The sequence below is a fragment of the Ambystoma mexicanum genome, chromosome 13, assembly GCF_040938575.1.
Source record: "Ambystoma mexicanum isolate Mex_15411 chromosome 13, UKY_AmexF1_1, whole genome shotgun sequence".
Classification (NCBI taxonomy): Eukaryota; Metazoa; Chordata; class Amphibia; order Caudata; family Ambystomatidae; genus Ambystoma; species Ambystoma mexicanum.
Genome location: NC_090938.1, coordinates 456,662,320 through 456,684,104, shown reverse-complemented (window position 1 = coordinate 456,684,104; position 21,785 = coordinate 456,662,320). Strand labels below are relative to the sequence as shown.

The following is a 21,785-nucleotide window of genomic DNA, read 5'->3' as shown; positions in this document are numbered from 1 at the left end:
CGTGTTGCATTCGTAGATTCTCGTAGGCCAAGTGGTCGAAATGCTCTCCTTGTCAATTTGTGGGAGTGCTATTAGATTGATGCCTGTTTGCATGTGTATCCTGCGTTCTGTAAAAGGAACCTGTAAGAGTCCAACTTTTCTACCCCAAACCCCCACCCTCCCGCCATGAACAAAGTATCCCATTATAGGGTTACCCCTAGACTTTCCCTCCCTCGGCGTCCGATGCAGCTGGTTGGACATCACCCAACTGTTATCGAACCACCAGTGTGAACCGCACAACAAACGGTCCGTATTCAATCAAAACACATCATAACTTAAACTTTCGAGCCCCCCAATCTCATCATTCGATGCCTGAGGGGAGGAGGCCCTCTATATTAACGGTTAACATAGTTTTAAAGACGGCCCTCCCCGCCCAGGTCTATTCGATATCTTAATCATTTCCCCCCCTTTGATCCCACCCTGTACCTCAGTTCACGTGACACAGCCTGCAGACCTCTTACATGGGTCCAGTTTGGGAGTCAACGTAGTAAAGGTGGCACCCAGTTCGCTTCTGTCATTCGTGTTGCCTTTTCATAGTGGGTGTTCAGAATAGAGGAGAAGTCAATGTTCCATGTCTGATGAGGCGTTCATTCTCCTGAATTTCCTGGAACCTTGCATTCTCCGTCTTCGAGGGCCTTTAGATTGCCAATTTTCTTCTTGGTTCTTCTTTGTCGGGATGGGAGTTTCATCCGGCTGCGGGCCTAGTAATTCAGTGATGGCATTGGAAATGTCTCTTTCCGATGTGAGTTTCATCTTCGCGCCATCCCATTCGAACGTTAGTGAGAATGGGTAGCCCCACCGATATCTGGCACCTTTATCTTTGAGGAACTTGGTAATTGGTTGGCATTTCCTTCGGAGTGCTAGCGTAAGGGAGGATAGGTCCTGGAAGATGGTGATACGTGACCCTGTCAGGGAAATCTGCGGTGCAAACCTAGCTTTGTCTAGAATCCGGGCCCTGTCTGCGTGATTGTGGAACCGGGCCAGGATGGACCTCGGGCTGCCCGGTTTTCCTCCGGCTCTGTGGATCCTGTCAATTTTGGGTGCGTCTATTCCGTCGTCTTCGAATAGGAGTTTCAGAATGTCGTGTAGGGTTTGTTTGAGGTGTGTCTCTGATTCTCCGTCCACTTCGGGAACACCAAAGACCCGTATGTTGTTCCGACGCTCTCTATTTTCTAAATCATCGACTTTTAGGCGGAGTTCCTCCTCTCTGTTCTCAATTTCCATTAGGCGGTGGTCGACCTGCATTTCAAGGATGCCTGAGGTGGTCTGGTTATGCTCAACCTCCTCAATTCTTTCCTCCATCTTGTCGATTCTGCTCGTGATCTTGTCGATCTTGTTGCCTATATCAGCTCTCATCCCTTTCATTTCTGAGAGGAGGTCAGCGATGTCACCCCTAGTCAGCGCCGCCTCTGGGTCTTTGGAGGCCATGATGGAGGGTTCGCGTTGGGGCGATGCTTCAGGGACCTGGTTAAAGCGAAATTTGGCCAATTTCTGTGTAAAGTTCATAGATCTAAAGTAGGCCTGTGCTCCGTTAAGTAGGGTCCCAGTATTACTGGAACGAGACTGTAATGCACCAAAATGGCGGCGTGGGGAGATCTATGTCGCTCCGTACTTGGGCAACCTTGTGCGTAACACGCGGATCACCTGATTATCAGAAGTGGGAAAGACTCGTCGCCACGCATAGGGGGTCTGTCCACCGACGTGATGGACCGGGGCAAGATGTCCAGTGTTTCGGAGGAAGGCACACGCCCCAAGGTTTTGAGGGCCCAACCCTCGGCTTGCCAATTGTCAATTGTCACATCGAACGGGCGAACCTTTATGGAGACACCGTGTAGTTATATGGATAATCCGTGGGTCTGGGTTACCTTTCGACTTTTCCCCGTGGATGTCTCTTATGGATCTTGACCGTGGGCTTGCAAGTTGCCGAGCTGTGGAGTCGGGTCTCCTGGGGGCCGCGGCCGTGTTCGCCACCAAGAGGGCGTGGGGTGGCGCAGTGTGGCCTTTCGAGCTCCAGCTCCGAGGTACTGTTCGTGGGTCATCCAGAGGGCCACGCGTGTCCCCTTTACATCGCACAGGCCGCGCGCAGACGGGGCCTCCGTGACGACCAGGAGCGCACCCCTGCGCACCGCCGGCGCTCTGGTGTCTGCGGTTTCCTTTGCAGATCTGCCACCCGGAACGATTCGGTGGGGGCGGGCACGGTATGTGCGATGTGTCGTTACAGCTTACAGCTACTCAAAGTTGTCTGTATTCGGGAGCAAAGCCTCCCCTGTGCACCTGCTAGGCGGGGCCTGCGCTGGGCTCCGCGCGCTTCGTGTTGTTTCAAAGTGGAGACGGGGAAGAACTTCAGACGGTTGGTTCAAGGTGAAATCTCCACCGATTCGCTACGGATTTTTTGCCACTGGCGGGGGGCACCTTCCCAAAGCCTCCTCTCGAGTCTCAGCCGTGGGGGGGTCCTAGAAGTGGGGGCTCAGACCTCTCGCAGGACCTCTGATGAGCGAGCTCAGACGGGGCACGACATCACCCGTGCGCCCCCTGGCGGCCAATCCAATCATGCATGTTTTAATAAATCATCTGCCCTAACTGGATGCTCGGAGAGCAATGTTGATACAATTCAGAAAAACATAGCAGAGCACAACAATTTGTAATTTAATTCTCACGTTATTTTTCCTCCTGGCGCCACGTTGCAGACGTGACGTGTTAGTTATATAATATTTGCTTAGTCTGTTTCTATTTGTTTCAGTTACCTTTTGTACAGGTCCTTTCTGGTTGGGTGATTTCTGTAATTCTACATTCAATAACCATTTTGAACAAAGTGATAATGTATACCATGTTTAGTCATTTCATTGCTCTAAACAAAATGCAAGCATGCCATGCTCACGTGTGTGGTGAGGGGGCTGTTGTAATTTATAAACCACAATACCTTGACTTGAACGTTGTTGATGTCAGCAGATCTCCCCGAGGACATTGTAGTCACTTGCTGTTCATAAATCTTGCTTCATGCAATGTGTTGCATCTAATTGACACATCCGCATTTGTTTTATTTCAGCTCACCTACCTGCCCTCCCCCTGGGGTGAATGCCGCCCTTCAGAGACAGGATCTGATTTCTTCCCCGTTTACAGCCTCACGGCTTGCAGGATTGACTGCGAAACAAGATACATTGTGGAGAACTGTAATTGCAGAATGGTCCACATGCCAGGTCAGTGCACACCAATTCGTAGATAGCATTGATTATGCGACTCTATGCTATTTTCACAGTTCTCTGAGCAATGATGCTATTCTATGAGAGGGGGTGTTAGTCAAGTGCAATGCTGACCTCTTTTATGGTGCCCTGCTGTTCACGTCTGTGGGACTCATCAAGGGTTGGGCGGTAATGGGTATTCCCCGTTGGGTCCATTGGACCCAATGGGGAATTCTTGGTGCAATTACCGCCGGCGGTACTACCGCGCAGTAATTGTGCCAAAAATCACGATTTGTACGGCTCAATTAGACCCAGCTTAGAGCTGGGGGTAAATGCTGCCAACTCGTATTTGGGCAGACTCTTAAATGAGGCGGTAATAGCGTAATTGCCACATTTAAGGGCGACCGCCCAACTCGTAATGAGGCCCAGTATCTTCTGCTGAGAACATTCTCTGACTGAGCTGAGTTGCCCTATGGAAAGTTCCCAATTGAGAGAATAGCGTTGCACTTCCCTATCTGGCTGGGGCGAATATGACTGTGACCTTTTTGGTATTGCCTTTCACAATGTCTAGGTGTCAGTCTAATGTGCTTTAAGTTGCAGTATACGTGACTCCAGCTATGAGCTTATGTGGCAAGGTTGACATACTGTGTGTTTTCCCACATTGCGGGGCTTATGGAGTCACAAGAAGTTTTCGAACATGAGGTAGGAAGGTGCATTGTGTAGTAAGTGAGGCCGAGTGATTCGAGAGAGCAAGCAGCAAAGGTAAACATGGAGCTGAGGTGAGAGATTCAGTCGGAGAGAGTGAGTTATTGCGGGCAATGCAAGACAGAGAGGTGAAGTGAGAGGGGTGGTATTTCAGTTGTATGTTGCTATTGAGAGTCTCATTAGTAGTGAGAAAATATGTGTGGGCATCTGAAGAAAATTGTTAAGGGTACCTGCTGTGTGAGTGAATGGGTGCCAGAGGTTGGGTAAGGGGTGTGAATGTTAGAGAGGTGTACAGGTGATGAAGGGGGGTCATGAAATGAGCCAAAGCGCACAGTATTGTTTGATTGCTGTCTATGGATAGAGGGTTGTGGGTGTGCTTCATGGCAAATGGAACAAAAGTGAGTATGATACGGTAGTGAGTGTGCACACGGCGAACACGTCTTGCATGCATGAACGCCTCAATGGGAGCTTTAGGTTCTCTTTTCCTTGGAAACCAGAGACATACTGGACAACTCTGAATTAATAAGCTTAACTTGGAACTCCATTTATTTTTCTCAGTCGTAGGTTTCCCCCTATGGATGTCTTCTCTTTTATTGTATTTCTCCTTTCCTCTCCCAGAAAGCTGTTTTTTGTCCTATTATCTATATTAGAAAAGTGTGTCGAAACTTGAGCTGAAAATGAACGGTAAGAGGAGCGGTAAAAGTAAGATAAGAAAATCTGAGGGTAAAGTTGAGAAAACAGCAGACCTTTCACAAACATCTGGGAGAACTTACTTAAAAGTGAGTTGTTGGCTCACGTGATCTCCTGCTGAGATTTGGGTAGGTTATTCAGCTTCCAGGTATTTTTGTTCCTGCTCTAATCTGCCCGAATCTCCTTTAAGAGCCAGGAATCTTCGTGGAAGTCTGGGTGACTCTTGCAGAAAAAATACACAAAATAATGTTAAAAAATTTAGAAAACGAGAAATTTCAGGAGGAAATGACAAGTCAGGTGTGGCTTGCTAGATTGTCGTGAAGATGAAATTGAGGCCTATGCATCTGTTCAGGTTATCCCAGTAGGTCAGAACATTAAACTGTGCAATAAAATATCTTAGTAGGTTAATGCACCTACTGCAGTGATTTGTGGGTAATCTGCCGGGTTCTATGTCATTTTATCGACGTCTGCAATTTCAATATTTTTTTAACTGCAAAAACTCATCGACATGTTTTATTTTTATTTTTCGTGGGTTCACCCCCAAGCCACCTGTCCCCTATTCTTTTTGACCTATTCCTGACCCCCCACCCCTTATATATACTTGTCCAACCACCCCTATATATTTCAATGCGTTTATTTGGTAAAGTGTACTCGTAGAAAACATCAAAATTGCACCCGTCGACGAAAGAACGTTGTACCAATCTGCAGGTCTCAGGTGTAAGAAGAGCTCAGCCTTTTATCCTCAGCAAGGTATCAAATTATTTAAGTTGAAGTGGGGTATTGTAAACTTTCATGTCTGACCAGCAGAGCCAGTTACATGACAGAAAGGCCTGCACCTGCTTTTCATCATTCAGAGGTCAATATATTGAGTATTATTGAGGTTGACAAAATTACAATATAGGGTTTTTCATAACAGGGACAGAGCTCTCAAAGGCCTATAGAGCCAGGGAAAACTCAGTCATGCATTAGGGGTGGATTACCTTCCATTGTGTTTGCTTACTGCTTCAATGACAACTAATGTATTAATAGAGAAATTCCAGGGCTGCAAGTCACCGACCTCAGAATGAATGTGTTAGAATCAGTCACATGGGAAGAATTGCCTTCTTAAAGCAGTACTATTGAGTCAATTAGGATAATGTTATGAGCGCAGTACATAGGAAAATAGACAAAACGTACATTTACAGAAAGAGGGCTATTCTCAAACATGTGTTGGTGCAAGTGATGAGATGCACTAGTGGACGGTACTCTGCATCCTCCCTGGCTCAGGATCTTTGCCATCTGAGAGCCTTTGCTCAACAGTACAGTGTGTGGATCCTCAGATTCCATGCATTCTCCTGCAGGTAAGTTTAAAAAAAAGTTTTACGACCCAGTGGGTCCACGGATAGATGTGGACAGTCGTTTGCTTCTTATCACTTTCTGTCTGGGCTGGACATTATTTTCGTGTGGTCCCCCACTCGCAGGTTTCGATGAGGTTCATTTTATTAACGGTCTCCCAGGGTGCTCGGTCTGAAGCGAGTTACACACCCAGACAAAGGTTGAGATTGTCCTTTCCCTGGGTGTGTCAATATTTGTTTTTAAAGGGAACTGCGAGCCTGCAGGATACCTTTACACCCACTGTCTCATAGGACCAGCGAGTAGCGGGCAGACACGCACAGCACCTTGCGGCTAGCCCCTCGCATACCAGGATGAGGAGTTCTGCCAGCTCACTATACTGAACAACATGATTAAGTCATTTGTTCATCATCATAAATCTAGGTAATAATATTAGGAAGTGGGAGAAGAAAGCTGCTGACTAACTGCTGATGTATTTCATTCAGTAGCCCTCACTTCTCTCAACTGTACCAGATGGAAAAGCTAACATATCAGCATGTGTTTCCTCAATAGTAATCATGCAGAAGCACAGTAATTCAAGTTTCAGAGAAATACAACATTCGGATAAATGTGATTATGAACACGAAAGTGAAGAAAAATAATCAATAGACCATCCCTCACTGCCACAAAATACCACCCTCAGCACTTCTTACCTATACATGCCCTAAGTGATTTAACCTATTTTTTATGCACACATTTATGTAATTAGGATGGCAGGCTTTCCCTGTTATTGAGATTACCAAAGCCTGTTATTTCTCCCCATTAATCAGCATCTAACCGTCTGTGCTGGGATCGTCTAGTAATGCATCTTTGGCTGTATAATCTGGTCCTCTAAAGAAAAGCACTCCAAATGTTAACAGCAGCTGGGTGTACTGTGTACCGGTTTCGGCTGCCTTTGTAAGTATGCAGCTTTCTTCAGGACTTTACTCATATCGTATAATAGTTTGACAAAATCACAAAGACAAATGGATATAGGGAATATTGCATATAAATGACACTGTGAAGGATTGCCATCTGGCAAGGGTTTAGAATACCTGCTTTTTTGGCTTTATATTAAAAAATTAAATTATGTGGGTCATTCTCTCTCAGAGAGAGTGGTCTGCTGACCAGACCCACCACCTGCACAAACTCCATGCTAAAAGCATAGTACACACCTTTGCTCGGGCGAATCAGTGCCATGATCTGCAGCCCCTGCGCATCTGTGGCACATAGCAGGTACAGGGCACATGTGAACTCTTGGCAGATAAAGTCACTGTAGCTCAGTGGCCGCATTTAAGATATGCAAATCTGTTTGAGAACCCCATAATTATGTGTTCACTGACCTGGTGGTAAGTTACACTTTAAATGTAAGACTTGAGTTAGGGTATGGTGGATGGAATTTCTCATATTAGTCCAGCCTCATCCAATTGATATCACACAGGTGTCAGCCCTGTGGGCCCAGGTCACCTATGGAAGGGTTTTTTGTATACCCCCATCCAGGATATCAATGCTACTGCCAGCACGACTGTAGTCTTTGGGGTTGCCTTTCTTTGTTCCTTTCTGGGCAGAGGTGACACCCTTCACAGAGAGACAGCCACTCCACATTTGCAAAAGGAATAGCCTCACACCAGGGAACTGCATACCAAGCAGCCTTTGATTGAATTGAGATGGGAAGGGGCAGGGCTAGAGTAAAAAGACAGAGCTCCTTATAGCTGGATGAAGGTTCCACCATCTTGTTTCGCTCTGCCTTTATGTTTCCTTCCTGCCCACCTGCTTCCTGTAGCACAAAGCACTATGGCTGTGATGTCAGGAGGCAAAGTCTGCTTGCTCCATGGACAGGGATTGGACCCTTAAAGCAGGCTTGCTATTGACCAATCACCTGTATATGTTTGCCTTTAAAAGAAGGTGTCTCTGACTCACTGTTTAAATTCACGCTGGAACACCTAAGAAAGGATTTCTTTGGACATCTGTTGGAAGGGTTTACCTTCCAAAGCACACCACCAGTGATGTGAAGACTGAGCGTCCAAGGTAGAGGAGAGCCTGTTGCCTACCCATCCCCAGGGCACATTGTGGGTGAACCTGGTACTGAAACAAAACCAACATCTCTGCCAATCGCACTGCTGCCCAGGCCATCCTAATGGTGTAGGATCTCTGGCACCAGGCTCCCTTGCTTTGGAAGCCCGAGAACAAAGACTATGCATGCCCCTGTGGCCCCTGACAGGGATTTCAAGCAGATGAGAAGAATTAAATCCAGGATTCTTGCATTCCCGCTGTCAGACTAACATAAACCTCAATTTGAACTTGTTCAAATGCATCAAACCATAAGGACCCACCGGAGTTGCCTTTGGCACTCACCAAGTTCTTTGAACTTGAACACATTCAACATTCTTTCTTTTTTGTATCTGCTGTCTTTGAACCACTGCTCACCCTCCCAGCATATTTGCTGTCGATCTTCACCAAGTCTGGTGGATCCCTGGGCCCTGACCATCTGACGCCACATCAAACCGTTGAAACCAAACTCTGCTTCCAATTTCCATCTAACCAACACTGGTGGCCCTCACAATCTGCAGCCCATCTAGCACTCCCTCAAAACGACCATGAAGAACAGCACATCCAGTCACCAGAAACTTCACAGTCAATGTGACTATCAAACTAAACCATTTGGCCCTCATACTCCACAACTCTTCAAGCATCACCTTCGAACGGCATCAAGTTTCTGTCCGACCCCTGCTTGGCACTGCTCCCGATCTAGAACAAAAGCATGAACAGAACCTAGAAGTCTGGTTGGGTATTTTTGGACCGCCAAGACCAACAAAAAGGCACTATTTACTGGTGACTTTGCCTCTGGTCCGTTTCTGGGACCTAGAGACTGGATAGCTTACCATTCTTCCCATTCCATACAGGAACATATCTTTTGTACATCCATTGCAGTTATTGGTTGTCTTTTTTCTCCCCTGTTTTTTGTGGCCCAGAGTGATGCATCTTCTATATTTGAATATTCTCTGCTCTTCCATGGGAATGTGTTTTGTACAGTGTTTTTCTATTTAATTTGTTTAATTGTAGTATATATATTTGTATAGACCCTTGACTGGACATTTACATTATTTTGCACTGTTAAACTTTGCTGTTTTGATTGCTACTGAATCACATTCACACTCCTCTTGAGAATATAGCCTTATCTCAGTGTACACTACCACAAAAGGCAAAGGAAGTGTATCTCTTAACTGTGTCTGTTTTACCTTTATTACTGGAATCACTGTTAGTATGTGGGGCTGAGCAAAGGTTGTACTATGACTCACCCATGTACTCCTGCAAAGCAGGAGTCATTTCCCCACATACAAATTCCCCAACCTTGGGTGCCCTAACTACAGTGGATCATGCATGAATTGTTAACACGCACCCATGTATTCTCTGTAGACCTGTCAATGTCAATCTGTGTCCTGTCTGTGAACATGATTGGGAAATCATATTTTTTTATTATTATTTATTTATTCTAGTTTCAATTGAAATGTAAACAATTTTTACAAGAGTTTTTCCAGTATGTCCTTCCATTGAGTGATAAGTCCGTCCAAACTCCAGGCTCCTCATTTTTAAATGCTCCTGGTTCCATGGGGTTCCATTGTACTCTAAGGAGAATGGATGGTTATTTGTCTCCTTGGACATTAGACTTTACAATGTTGCCTCTAGTGAGTAGTCTGGATTCTTGGAAAAAGTCTACTACCACTATAACCCAAGAGATTTTCTCCCCGCTCATCAGCTGGCTCTGCCACTCGTCCTCGTCGTCGAAGTGCACATTTTTGAATAGGGGGCCCAGATGACGAGAGCGTGCAGCAATTAGCCCCCGGCAATTTAGAAGGAGATGTTTAGTAGTTTCTTTCTCTTCCTTCTGTGCATAAAAGTTTCTCTGAATTTCCTGTCAGGACTTTTTGCCGGATAGGTGCGAGTTTTGTTGATCTTTCTTGAATTAAGTGGAAGCACCATCGATGACTTAAATTGGATTGTTTCTTCCAGCGTTTTGATCCAGTCATTTTCGAGAACCCGTTTTTTTTACCTTTTCTGGATCATATTTATAAAACAGAGCTGTTGCCTCTTATATGTATTAGTCATGTGGACAGCAATAACTCTCAACACAACATGGCGTGTCCTGAACTAGTATTATGTGCTTATCCAGATAGGGCTCCCGCCAGACACCAGAATGTGCATTCCTTGCATGTATGCCATGTGCCTACAAACAGAATGGCATAACAATTTATTTGCTTGTGGGTCTGGGTTAGAATTCATGGTTTATCTAAAACATGCTCCCTGTACTCCCTCATTACTTGGTGTTATATTAACTTCAAGAACACATGTGCTGGCTCAAACTAGGCCATGCAAGCCATTGCTTCCTCATGGAGAGATGTTATTAAAATGATGGGAAGGATGTATCACAGGTGGGACATGCATCACATCCAGTAAACTAGATCACATGTGCCTCTATATTAGGATAATATAAGGTAGCCCTTAATATTGCCTAAAGGATTCACATGCTCATTATGTATAGACATCAAAAGTGCTTGATACAGAGGAGGGCTTTTATTGCAGGACTGATTAACCTACCTCAATTGATGTGAGCTAACATAGTCAAAGGCACAATGGCATTCCATATTAAATATTATATGTCATGGGTCATTAGTATGAAGATTATGGCTGTGCAAAGAATGTGTATCCCCACAGATGTGAAGGGGAGACACATCCCATAAGGAATACCAAAAATACAGCCATGTGTTATGTTCTCATACTAGTACATTTGCAATCTTACGTGTTCAGTATACTTTTTGCTCACTTACATGCCATCTCTAGTACCACCTAGCAGACCCTCAATAGTAGCAATCCATTCTTTATGGACCCCTGTCAGTTCTTGAATACTCAGAATAGATTGGGCCATTAGAGAACTAGTATTCTGCAGCTCATGTGCCATCACGGATCCTAATGCATTGAAGCTAACACTAAAAGTAATCTTGCTTCAGAACAGGCTTCCTGACATATCCTTTTTTATTCCACCCTCAAAATGTATGGAAAACCTGATCTATATATCTGACAGTGGTGAATGTTTGACTAAATCAGTATTCTGCATCTTAAGAAATTAGCTTGTCGAGAAGAGACATGGGTGACAGACGTACAAGCACATTTGTATGTGTACTTGTATTTATTTGAAGACCCCCAAAGTCATTTTCCCATCAGAAATTACTTGCAATAAAACATTTACTGATGGCAGAGACATTCCCTGAATGTTTCCTATACAGTAGCACAAAGATGAGAAGAAGTGGTGAGCCAGTTTACGAGGTTAGGAACACAATGTAACATAGATCAGGGATACAACAAAACAAGTTAAAAAGAATAACAAACAGGTGACCTACATAGGTACCAGTAACCTATGGGGCAAGTGTTTCAAACTAAAGAAGAGTACTTTACAGATATGGAAAAAAAAGTACTGTATTATTATTATAAAGTGCCTGAAGTAGTAAGAAGAATGAGGGAGAGGGCATGGGGTACTCTTCAGGAATTATGTGAAGATTAAGCAGAGCTTTGAAGAGATTAATATTGGGCTGGCTCACATTATCATGCATAGAGGGTTCCAAAGGTGTGGGGTATATAAGGTATATAAGGAGAAAGAGTAAAAGTGAGAGGAGGCATGGGAGCATAGGAGAGTGAAGTTTAGCAGAGTGTTGAGGGAATCATATGTTTAGTAGACACAGATACACTTGGACAGCAGATACTGATGAAACATTGATGGTTTTGTAGAGTATGGGGCTCATTACAGCTTTTGCGGAATCCCACGTTAATTCCGTCGGGATACCAGGAAAGCTGCATTACCGTCTCCGATATCACAGCATTACTGGGATATTACGGGTGGTGGAGTAATGGTAAGTTCCCATTCCCATGGAGTCCCAATGGACTCCATGGGATGGGAACCACTGAATCACCGTCACCACTGTTAACCTGCTGGTGATTAATTGAATTCTCTGCCGGTAAGGGTCTGAACGCCTGGCAGGTCAGGCCTGCTGGCAATTCTCTGCCCCTACCGGCAGACTTGGAGTATGACAGCCAGGATAAGGTTTTGGTACACATTGTTACCGGCACCTGGTTTCCGGACCGGCATGCTCATAATGACCTCCTATGAGAATGAGCTTGAAAATGCACTGATGGACATGGATAGCTAACCAGCTTGTTAACCATAGGTAGACGTGGGGGAGGATTGGCAGGGGAGTTTGATGAGCACCAGGATGTAGATATGAGTTCAGTCAATCACAAAACATTATTTTGGGCAGAGCCCACAAAAGTACACTACATACATAGCACAACAAAGTCGAAAACAGTGCATATTCTTATTTGTGCAAAAGAGCACTCCATAAATAATAGCTTAAACAAATAAAATATTCTTTCCTAGAAGAATATAGTGCATACAATATAAACATTATACAAATCATTGCAATTAACACATACCACTCAGGTTACATCTTGTTGATGAGTGTGATTACTAATAAGCTGTCTGTGAGAAACCAGAAGGTGTCCCACACGCTAGCCACCGGGGTCTCTCTCTCACATGGCCAGGGCAATGCCATCTCCTTTGGATCCAGACCCTGGGGGTGGACCAGTGTGGGGGGATCACCTCGGTGAGGGGTTTTCAGGGAGTGGCAGTGGGACACTGGATGGCGAGATGCGGTATCCCTCCCCCTGTAAAACATTTACCCTGAGGACAATTAGGGACTTTAGCCCTCCCCCACCACTTTCACAAGCGCAGCCTGCTGGCAGAAAACAGACTCACACCAGAGCCCTATTCTGTTGTCAAGCAGAGTCAGGCATTATTGTAAATGACTCACACCTGACTTCCATTATGCTTCCCCACACGGATAAAAGGCGGAGCACAGGAGCACACTCTGAGTGAGGCAAAGCACATAAAGGAATAGTGTTTTCCAGATGGCAGCTGAATGAGGGGAGAAAGGCGGCCAACCAAGAATGGAAAACAAGGAGAGAGATACCCTTGACCTTTTCACTGAGAAACCGTTACTTTCCAAATACCTTCAGATTGGAAAAGGTAAGGCCAGAAAATCAGACTAAAGAGTCCTGCATTGTGTGTCGAAAATACCCGAGCCCTCCTGCATGACTGGGCGAGTCGGGGAGGAGCTGTAACCGCAGTGGTGCCGTCATTGGCTCCAGGAGTAAAGCAGCGCCAGAGAAATAAACACAGCCGGCGAGTTGGGTGAGTCCGATACAAGACCTGTCTGTGTTGAAGTCAAGGTTGCAAGCAGCAACATTGTATGAGGAACGCATTAGCAAATAATTAACACGTGTGATGAGAGATGCAAGTAAAGCTCAATTGATGATGGCTGTTTCAACTCCAATGTGAAATCGCAAGAGTGCAAGATAAAGTAACAGAGTGGTCCAGAATCACAGGTGTGCTCAATTGAAGGTCTCTGTAAGGAGTTCAGCCAAGAAGTGGCAGAAGCAAACATTGAAAATTGCAAGAACATTGTGTGAAATTAATCGCAGTGGTCCTGTGACAGTTCAAGCAAAACCCATCGCACATTTGAAGGTCTTCGAGTTTTTGATATAAAGAGGAAAAGTTAGAAAGTGCTAATACAAGGTCTGAGCCCGAATGAGGAAGACCAAATGTGCACATTGTGGTAAAAAGGAGACCAAGCCTGAAGGAAGGAGAATCATGATGAACACTGAAAGCGAGAATGTGTGAATGTGAAATTCCTAATAAGACAGGAACTTCTTTGCTACCACAGACCCTCTACAGTAAGAGACTGTTGCTGAAAAAAGACTTTGGCATAATGCCTTGTTACCTATGTTTTGAACTGTATCATCATGGCAGAGAATGCAGGGTTTGTGCCAAGCTTGAACGTGCCGCCTTACCCTGTGCTTAAAACATGGGCAAGGGAAGTCAACTGCTCAACTATCCTGGCATATTATTTCTTGAACACTTTTCTTTTTGAATACACTATTGTCCTGTACATTTGTATTTAGAAGTAAGGATTGGAAATAGGTTTATTAGTGTAGACCCTTTTATTTTAACAGACACTACAAGGACTGCATTATTATTATTTGATGGTCGTAGGTTGCTCTTAGATTTAGGCTTAGAAAGGTGTTCTACCAACCCATTCAAGTTCAATAAAAACCCTTCAACTATGATCACTTGTGTCTGCCTTCACTGTTTGATACCATGCCTTCCTTGCATGTCCCATTCATTCATAAAATCGCTTTTGATCGGATACCAAGAACTATACAAAAAGCTAAAAACAGCAAAGACAACATCCTCCTAAGTGGTAGATTTGCGATTGAGCATGTTTGGTATGTGAGGAAGATGGGGTATAGCCATCTACTCCTTAAGTTAGCATACACTGGGAAAAACAGCAATAAGTGCATTTTGGATTCAATTTCCATTGCATAAAATGAGCAAATGTTGGTAGAACTCCAGCACCATTTAGAAGTAAATGCTGCAAAAGGGAAAATATTTAGTCTGAACTTGATGTATATAGCCCTATTTGAGCTCACAAACATGCATTTATGGCAGGGTTCGGCATCCGGGTTGGTTTTAAATATTAAATTAGAGTTTGAATTTGAGTTTCTGTAAAGACTTATTTCCCAAATGTTGAGAAGGTTAATACAAACAGCATCAGTGGTGGAAATGATGAATTGTTGCAATCAGAGGTCATTGTCAAAGAGGATCAGAAGGTTACAAGCCTTGGGGAGTGAGTCAGTCAGGCAGGAAGGAAATGTGAGAGGTGAAAGATCATGTTAGAAAGATGACTTCCATATTTGAAGAACATGAGGCAGCTGACAGCCATCTGGTGCTGAATTCCAGTTAGATAGTTGGTCATCATTTCAAAATGGCTTGGGTGAAGGAGGAAAAGAGGAAAAGGTTTGAGTGTCATCAGCAAAGAGGTAGTATTAGTGGTAGTAGTCATAATTTTGATAGTAATAAAATATACATATTGGCCCTCATTACGAGTATGGATGCCTCCATACCGGGTTCCAGTACCGGGTTCCTCCAACGAGGACTTACCGGCTATTTCAACCATGGAGGACCCGGTATGTCCTCACTGGAAAAACCCATCCCCATTCCCATTGAGCCCCCGTAGGGCTCAATGGGAATGGGGATGGAGCTAATAACGAGCCCGTTAATAACGGGCCTGTTATTAGCTCCTTGGTCCCCTTGCGGGACCCGGAAAGGGCGTCTGGTTTTCCAGACGTCTGTTCCGGGTCCCGCAAGGGAACCTCGTAATTGCGCATCCCGTGATGAACGGTACATGGTCCAGTACCGGCATCCTTCATTACGGGAGTGCAAGCCTCATAATGAGGCCCACTGAGTGCTAACTTATCACCAGAATAGTCTAGTTTCAAGGCACTGACTGTACATCACAAAACAAACACTCCTACAGATAAACCTAAGCAAGCAAAACACATTGAGAACAATCTACCTACAAATTGTGAAGAATTCTACAGATTCCTCACTGAAACCCTGTCTAAAGTATCCAACCAGGTAACCAGAGAAAGGCAGATTCTTCCTGATCCTGACCTTGGGGGTGGTGTACTGCGGGAGGATCACCTTGGAGGAGACAGGGTGGCGAGGAGATCCCTTGGGATGAGACACAGTATCTGTCCTCTGATAGGAAGTGCCTTTCTGGGTTGGCAAAACAGGGGGTGGCATATTGCCAATATAGAGTCCCTGACACTCATACTAGATCTGTGACACAGTGTCCAAAGTCTATTAAATCTGAGCAAACCTTGTTAACAGAAAATCATTTGAGAATAAATACCCTCCTTACTCCCTAAGGTATAATACAAAAGGATCTAGAGAAAATGCCTTAAAACAAATGTATTCCTCTGTAACAACCATTTTTTTAGCAGTCCATCCAGTAACAAGCTTAAGGGAACTACATCTACCCTTATAAATAGCTCAATTGTTGAAAAAGCTGACTTTGTTGGAGGGGACTACGCGTCCCAGATCCCAGAGGTACTAGGATGAGGATCAGGGCTGAAGAAGCATGCAGTTGCAGTAGTCAGGCAATTAAGCCTAACGGCCCACACCTGAAGTAATCTGGGAGGCATAAAATGCCCCTTCAGGTGCAGGCAATTAGAAGAAGCGGGAGGAGGGGAAGGCGGGGAAGGAGCTGTAACTGTGACTGGAATGCAAGCTGTAGCAATAGTAGCAGAAGGAAGAAGGCACACGGCTGGCAAACCAAGCAGGGATGTCAGAATGTGGAGATAGCAGATTTGACCTGCTTTTTCTTTGAGGATCCTGTTCCTCCAAACTCTGAAGTGCAGAGTCTGCTCAGCATAAGGTGCGCAGGAGTGCTATCTTTCGAAATGTGAGCCTGACTGCAGTGGTGCCAGAGCAGCAGATGTGCAGGAGACAGGGCAAGAAACAGTTGTCAAGCCGAAGTATCAGGAGCGAGAGGGGCTCCCAAAATGTGTGGCCGGACCAGAGACACCTTTACTGAAGAAGGGTGTGAGTCCCCAGCGAGCAAGAAGCAGTAGAGGTTGTGGCAGGAGTCGGGAAAGCAGTGCAACACAGCAGAGCATGTGTATAAGAAGCCAGTGAGTGAAGCACAGCATTCTAACTCCTTGCACAAGCATTTCCAGCAATAGTATCCAGCTCCCTGTTCATTGCATAAGAATTAAACCATGTGGAAGGTGTTTGTTGCAGTTGAAATATTCAGAACTATGGAAATGTAGCATATGCGTATACCATGAAAGGCATTTATTTACGTGAGAAGCGTAAGTTGCTTCTTGACAGAGTGGCTTCCTGGCTCTAATTAAGGAGAGGGAACGCTGCTATGACCATTACCAAATACCTAATCTTGACAATACAAGTGTTACAGCCTCTAACTTGTGAAAAATACATGAAACGGTAGTTGTGTGTGTGTAATAGTGATTCCCAAATTAAAACTGGACTCTATCCTTCTCTTTCACATGAGAATACAATTATATACCAATCTTTAAACCTTAAAAAACTATATCAAGAAGTGGTTGTGTTTGCTTAATTGTGATTTCTAAAGTGAGACTGAATTCTAGCCTGTATCTTACAATGCCATACCTTTCATTTAAAGAAGTTGAAGTGTATAAACTGTTGAAGAAGAGAACAAGCTTGACCCAAGCCAAGAGACTCTCCATATTAAGAGTGAAACCAACCTTTCTCAAATTTTAAAAACCATCTAAATATACTGTGATATTGATTACAGTTAATTGGCCTAATATCTAAATGAAGTAGCACCAAGCCTTCTGGGTAATTACTTGGTCTGATAACTGGCAGAAATGTGCAGTAAAAGTTGGGTAAGAGAACATGGTTGCTTGTAAAGACTATTCTGAAGTTGACACAACCTGTAGTTCCAGGGATTGTAAAAAATAGAAATATGTGAGTCTTAAAGGTGAACCCAGGTTGTCAATGTGGCTGACAGACAAGAGAGGCAGAGAGACTGCCCCTTTTGAAGAGAGTTATTCAGAGGTAGAATGCCTTGCCTACTTAAAGTTGTTGAAGTACTTTGAAGTGTATCTTGTCACCGCCTGTCTAGAAGTACACATCATTGAAGCTGTGGTAGCAGTTCAATGTACTGAAGCTGTGGCGGTATACCTAGTTTTCAGTAGATACAACATTGCAGTGGTCTAAACAAAGTGGAGTACTGTGAGACAGCATTGACTTTTTTCTCATGACAAATCAAGTAGAATTAAAGTTGTTGAAGTGGAGGCAGCAGCACTGAGAAGTCATCCTGACAAATATATGACTGTGAAGTCTAAAACTGTAACTAATAAAATACTAACTGTTAACCAAAAACGGCATATCCCTGACAGTCATGGATTTTGTATTTCTTTTGAATTGTGGCAAGTCCTCTTGAAGAGGTGACAATGCATTTTGGCTGCGATCACCATTGGTGCTGTTTGGTGAAGTGGAAAGTGGACATTTCACAAAGAAGAAGAGATTTGAATTGCGTGGAACTTTGGTTAACAAACTTTGACATTGACTTTGAAACATCAAGAACTGATTTGAGACATTTTTTTCTTTGGATGAACATTAGCAGAATTGGCCTTAAATCCTGGGGAAGGGAAATCGCCTAGGACATTATAAGGTTATTCAGAGACTGTGAATGGTGTTCATGTCTTTGGTTGAACATTAGCAGAATTGACCTTGAATCCTTGTATTGCCATATATTATCTTTGTGTATTTGTTGCTTAGTGTGAGGACATGTAATCCTGTGTTAGAGTGTTTCCCCTTAGCTTTGGTTAGGTAGGGAAATCATCAGCAGAGTAGGGATAGTGAGGCATTTTGATTATATTTTCTTTAATAAAATAGCATAGGTTGATACATCTTCCAAAAGTTGTCCGACTCACATTACAGACCCCTCACAAAATTCACACATATTAATTAAGAGACCTGGAAAGAAAACAAGTACTGTTTTAGTTGAAACATAAAAGCATGCAGTCTAGTGCTGTTTTGGACTGACATTGATCAACTGTTCCACAGGCAACAGCCTAAAGAACAAAGCATTCTGCTGCCACACCAGGTGCCAGTAGATCTACCCACCACCAATAGTTCCTTAGTACTAGACCAAACATTGTGAATTGGAATAAATTGCTGTGCCATGTTAGACAGACATTTAGGTGCACAACCATGCACTATTTTCCAAATCTTCATCAGAGTACGAGCTTGAATTTGATCTTCAGGCCTATCTTCAGCGCTATGATCAGCAGCACTATGCAAGTTTGGACTTGTTGGAGTTTACTGATTAACTTCTTAGAAATCCCAAGGTAAAGGAAAGATAATACTGCACTCCAGTTATAACAACTGCCTGAACTAGAATCATGAACTCTTTCCTATTTAAATGATAATTGCATTGTCAGATAATATTTAGAAGAACGTGGCACTCTATACCACTGCATCCCAGTGCTGGCCGCCAAATGTTGGAACTCTCTCCCACTTACTATCAGAGCTGAATCCTCTTTCTGGTCATTCAGAGCCAAAGTAAAAAAAAAAACTGGCTTTCTGAAAAGAACGATTAATGGACTCCAGGTAATCCCCTGTCCTCCTCCACTGAAATCTGTACAACCCAAGACTTCTCACACTGTACTACTGTATTTATCACACTGTATTACTGTATCTCTTGTACTGTCGATCAGATTGTAACCACTGGCGACAAATCTATGCTCTTATATGTATTTTCTGCAAGCCGACTATCCTGTAACCCACTGTCGACTAACAAGGTTCTCCCATGTACTTTTTATGTATATTTATGTAAATTTGTCATGTGTTCTCATGTAACGCTGTCACACGTTCCAGCGCCCAGTTACCCAATGGTTAGGTGTGCTTTACAAATAATAACCTAAACTAAATAAAACCTATGTGGATAATGACAGTTGAATTCTGAATAAAAATAGATTCCTAAATTCTTCCACTGGAGAAATCAGAATCCCAAAACATACAGGCCATTGCAAAGGGAATAGAGACTCACTAGAACAACCAAGTGAGAGAATGTCCATATTTTCACAATTTAATTCCAGGCAATGGCCATGTGTCTATCGCTGTACCATAGTCAGACGCTCTTCCACCAATCTGTCTCTGTCCACTCTTCCATGGAGATCTATCAGAATCTGTGTGTCATCAGTGTATAAGTGGGAACAAATATACATTAAAAAGAAATGGGAACATGGCAGTACCCTGAGGCACTCCTGGAAAGGTGACAGTGAAAGCAAAGGTTGATGGAAGCCTAATTAGAGTAAAGGTGTAGAGGGTGAAGAGCGCAGGTCCAAGCACTGATCCTTGGGGAAATCCCACAGGGAGAGGAGTTTGCTCAACTGATTGTGAGTGGCTAGAGATTTTCAGAGTGACCTTCCAGGTATGAGGAACTCTAGGAGAGAGGAGAGAGCAAAGTTGTGAAGAAAGAGTGAGTGCAGAGTGGTCAATAGTACTGAAAGTGTCAGAAAGGCTCAAATGAATGAGTATAGCGGAGCGTTTGGCGTAGGGAGTACCACAGAGAAAGTTGGAGACATGCATGAGTTCAGTCTCGGTGGAGTTTGTGTTATAGAAGCCAAATTGAAGTGAGTCTAAAAGGTAATTATTCTCAAGATACTTAGTGATCTGGTTGAAGATCACCCTCTCAAGGGACTTTTTAAATAATAGGAAAGGCGAAAATTGGATGATAGGTTGTCAGGACATTTGGGTCAGCAGAGAGCTTCTTCAAAATGGGTAATAGAGTTGAATATTTGAAGGCGGAAGGGATGATTCCAGTGGAGAGAGAGAAGAGCTTAGAGAAACAATGGCATGTGATTGAACGTTTTCCTATGGGAGTGTGCCATTATAAAACACTTCTGTGAATCAGGCCATAGGTATTTAACGGCTTGAAGAGCAAACAGGTTGGTACTATTCAAGATGAGTTTGCTCTGCAAAGGATGGGTGCAAATTCAGTAGGAAAGCTAGGGGAGAAATAGTTGAGAGTAGAAGAGGTATTGGGCAAGGTGATGGACTGACAGAGGATGGGAGAGGGAGATACAAGATGTCTGAGTGTTTGTTAAACATTTCAGAAATGTTAGAGGCAAGGAAGTAAGCAAAACTTTATTAGCAGTAAGGGAGGGGGAATTAATATAGGCTTAAGAGGTGTGCGCAAATATTGGAGGGTGGATGAAAGCAGGTCGGAGTGTTTACCAATGGAGGTAAATAGGTGTTCAAACTAGTAGGATTTGGCAGAGTCCAGTTCAGAGGTTATAGCAGCATGGGATTTCACCTAGGATACCTGTGTAAATGTCCTAGATCATAATACATGTTTGATTTGAGTTTCTGGGTCTCAGAGATAATGTAGGACTGAGAGAGACGGGACAGGGAGGTCTGAAGATGTGTGCAGAATTGTGTTGGTCAAGTGGAGTCATATGAGCATAATGCATAATCACAGTAAATGGAAGGGGCATGAATAGGCAAAAGAGACAAAAGATAACTCCTCACAGCATGAAGGCAAGTGACAAGAGACTCATGCTTGAATGTCCTCATGGTCATTGAAGAGAAGAGGAATAGAAAGTGGAGGGGCTGATATGCTGAAGTGAAAAAAGGTGTGATTGGAGGGAGAGGAGTCAATGGAGAGGTCAGAGGAGGAGAGCAATGTAGAGAGAATGCCAAGTCAAGAGAGTTCCCACCAAAGTGGGTAAACTGGTTGTGGAGGGAGTAGAGTTAGTGGTCAGATATAGGGGCGATACGTTCAAGGCAGAAGGCTGCAGAGGTCTTCGAGAAGTTAAACTCACTCAGCATGACAATTGGAAGTGACTTAAGGCTAAGTGTCATCTGAGGGAAAAAGGAGTTGTGAGGAGCACTGGGTCGATAGAAAGCAAGAGCAGTGAGAAGAGTAGGAGGGAGTATTGAATAGTGAAAGAGGTGATGCTATAGAGGGGCAGTGGGCAATAGTCAGGTACTTATTGATAAGGAAACCCACTTCATTAACCTTCCCACAAGGTCGTAGATAGTTGAAGAGGGTAGCAGAGTCAGTGTGGAGAGCTTCTAGTATGGCAGAGTCATGTGGGGGATTTAACTTTCTATGATAGCAAAACGTGAAAGTTGAGGGTTAATCGAGTTAAAATGCGCAGTGATATAGGAAGAGCTGTTAAAGAAGAATTGTGCATTCAAAAGGCTATGCGAAAGAGTGTTAGGAGATGCAGAGAGTATCAGGTGCTATCTGGGAGCAGAGGGGGATATATGAGCTAGGAGATCCTGGGAGAATGGAACCACCAGGTTTTAGTAGTGTTGGTGTAGGAGGGACATGGCGGGGAGGCATAGTGAGGTAGAAGTTAGACCGCATTGTG

The 21,785-nt window shown here is 44.0% G+C and overlaps 1 protein-coding gene across 1 annotated transcript in view; it reads left to right on the top strand.

Moving 5' to 3' along the window:
- Nucleotides 1-21,785, top strand: part of ASIC2 (acid sensing ion channel subunit 2) — a 2,197,477-nt gene that overhangs the window by 1,657,563 nt on the left and 518,129 nt on the right. The window contains exon 4 of the mRNA XM_069634090.1: nucleotides 3,086-3,236. Coding sequence (XP_069490191.1) covers nucleotides 3,086-3,236 — 151 coding nt within the window. The remainder of the gene's footprint in view (nucleotides 1-3,085; nucleotides 3,237-21,785) is intronic.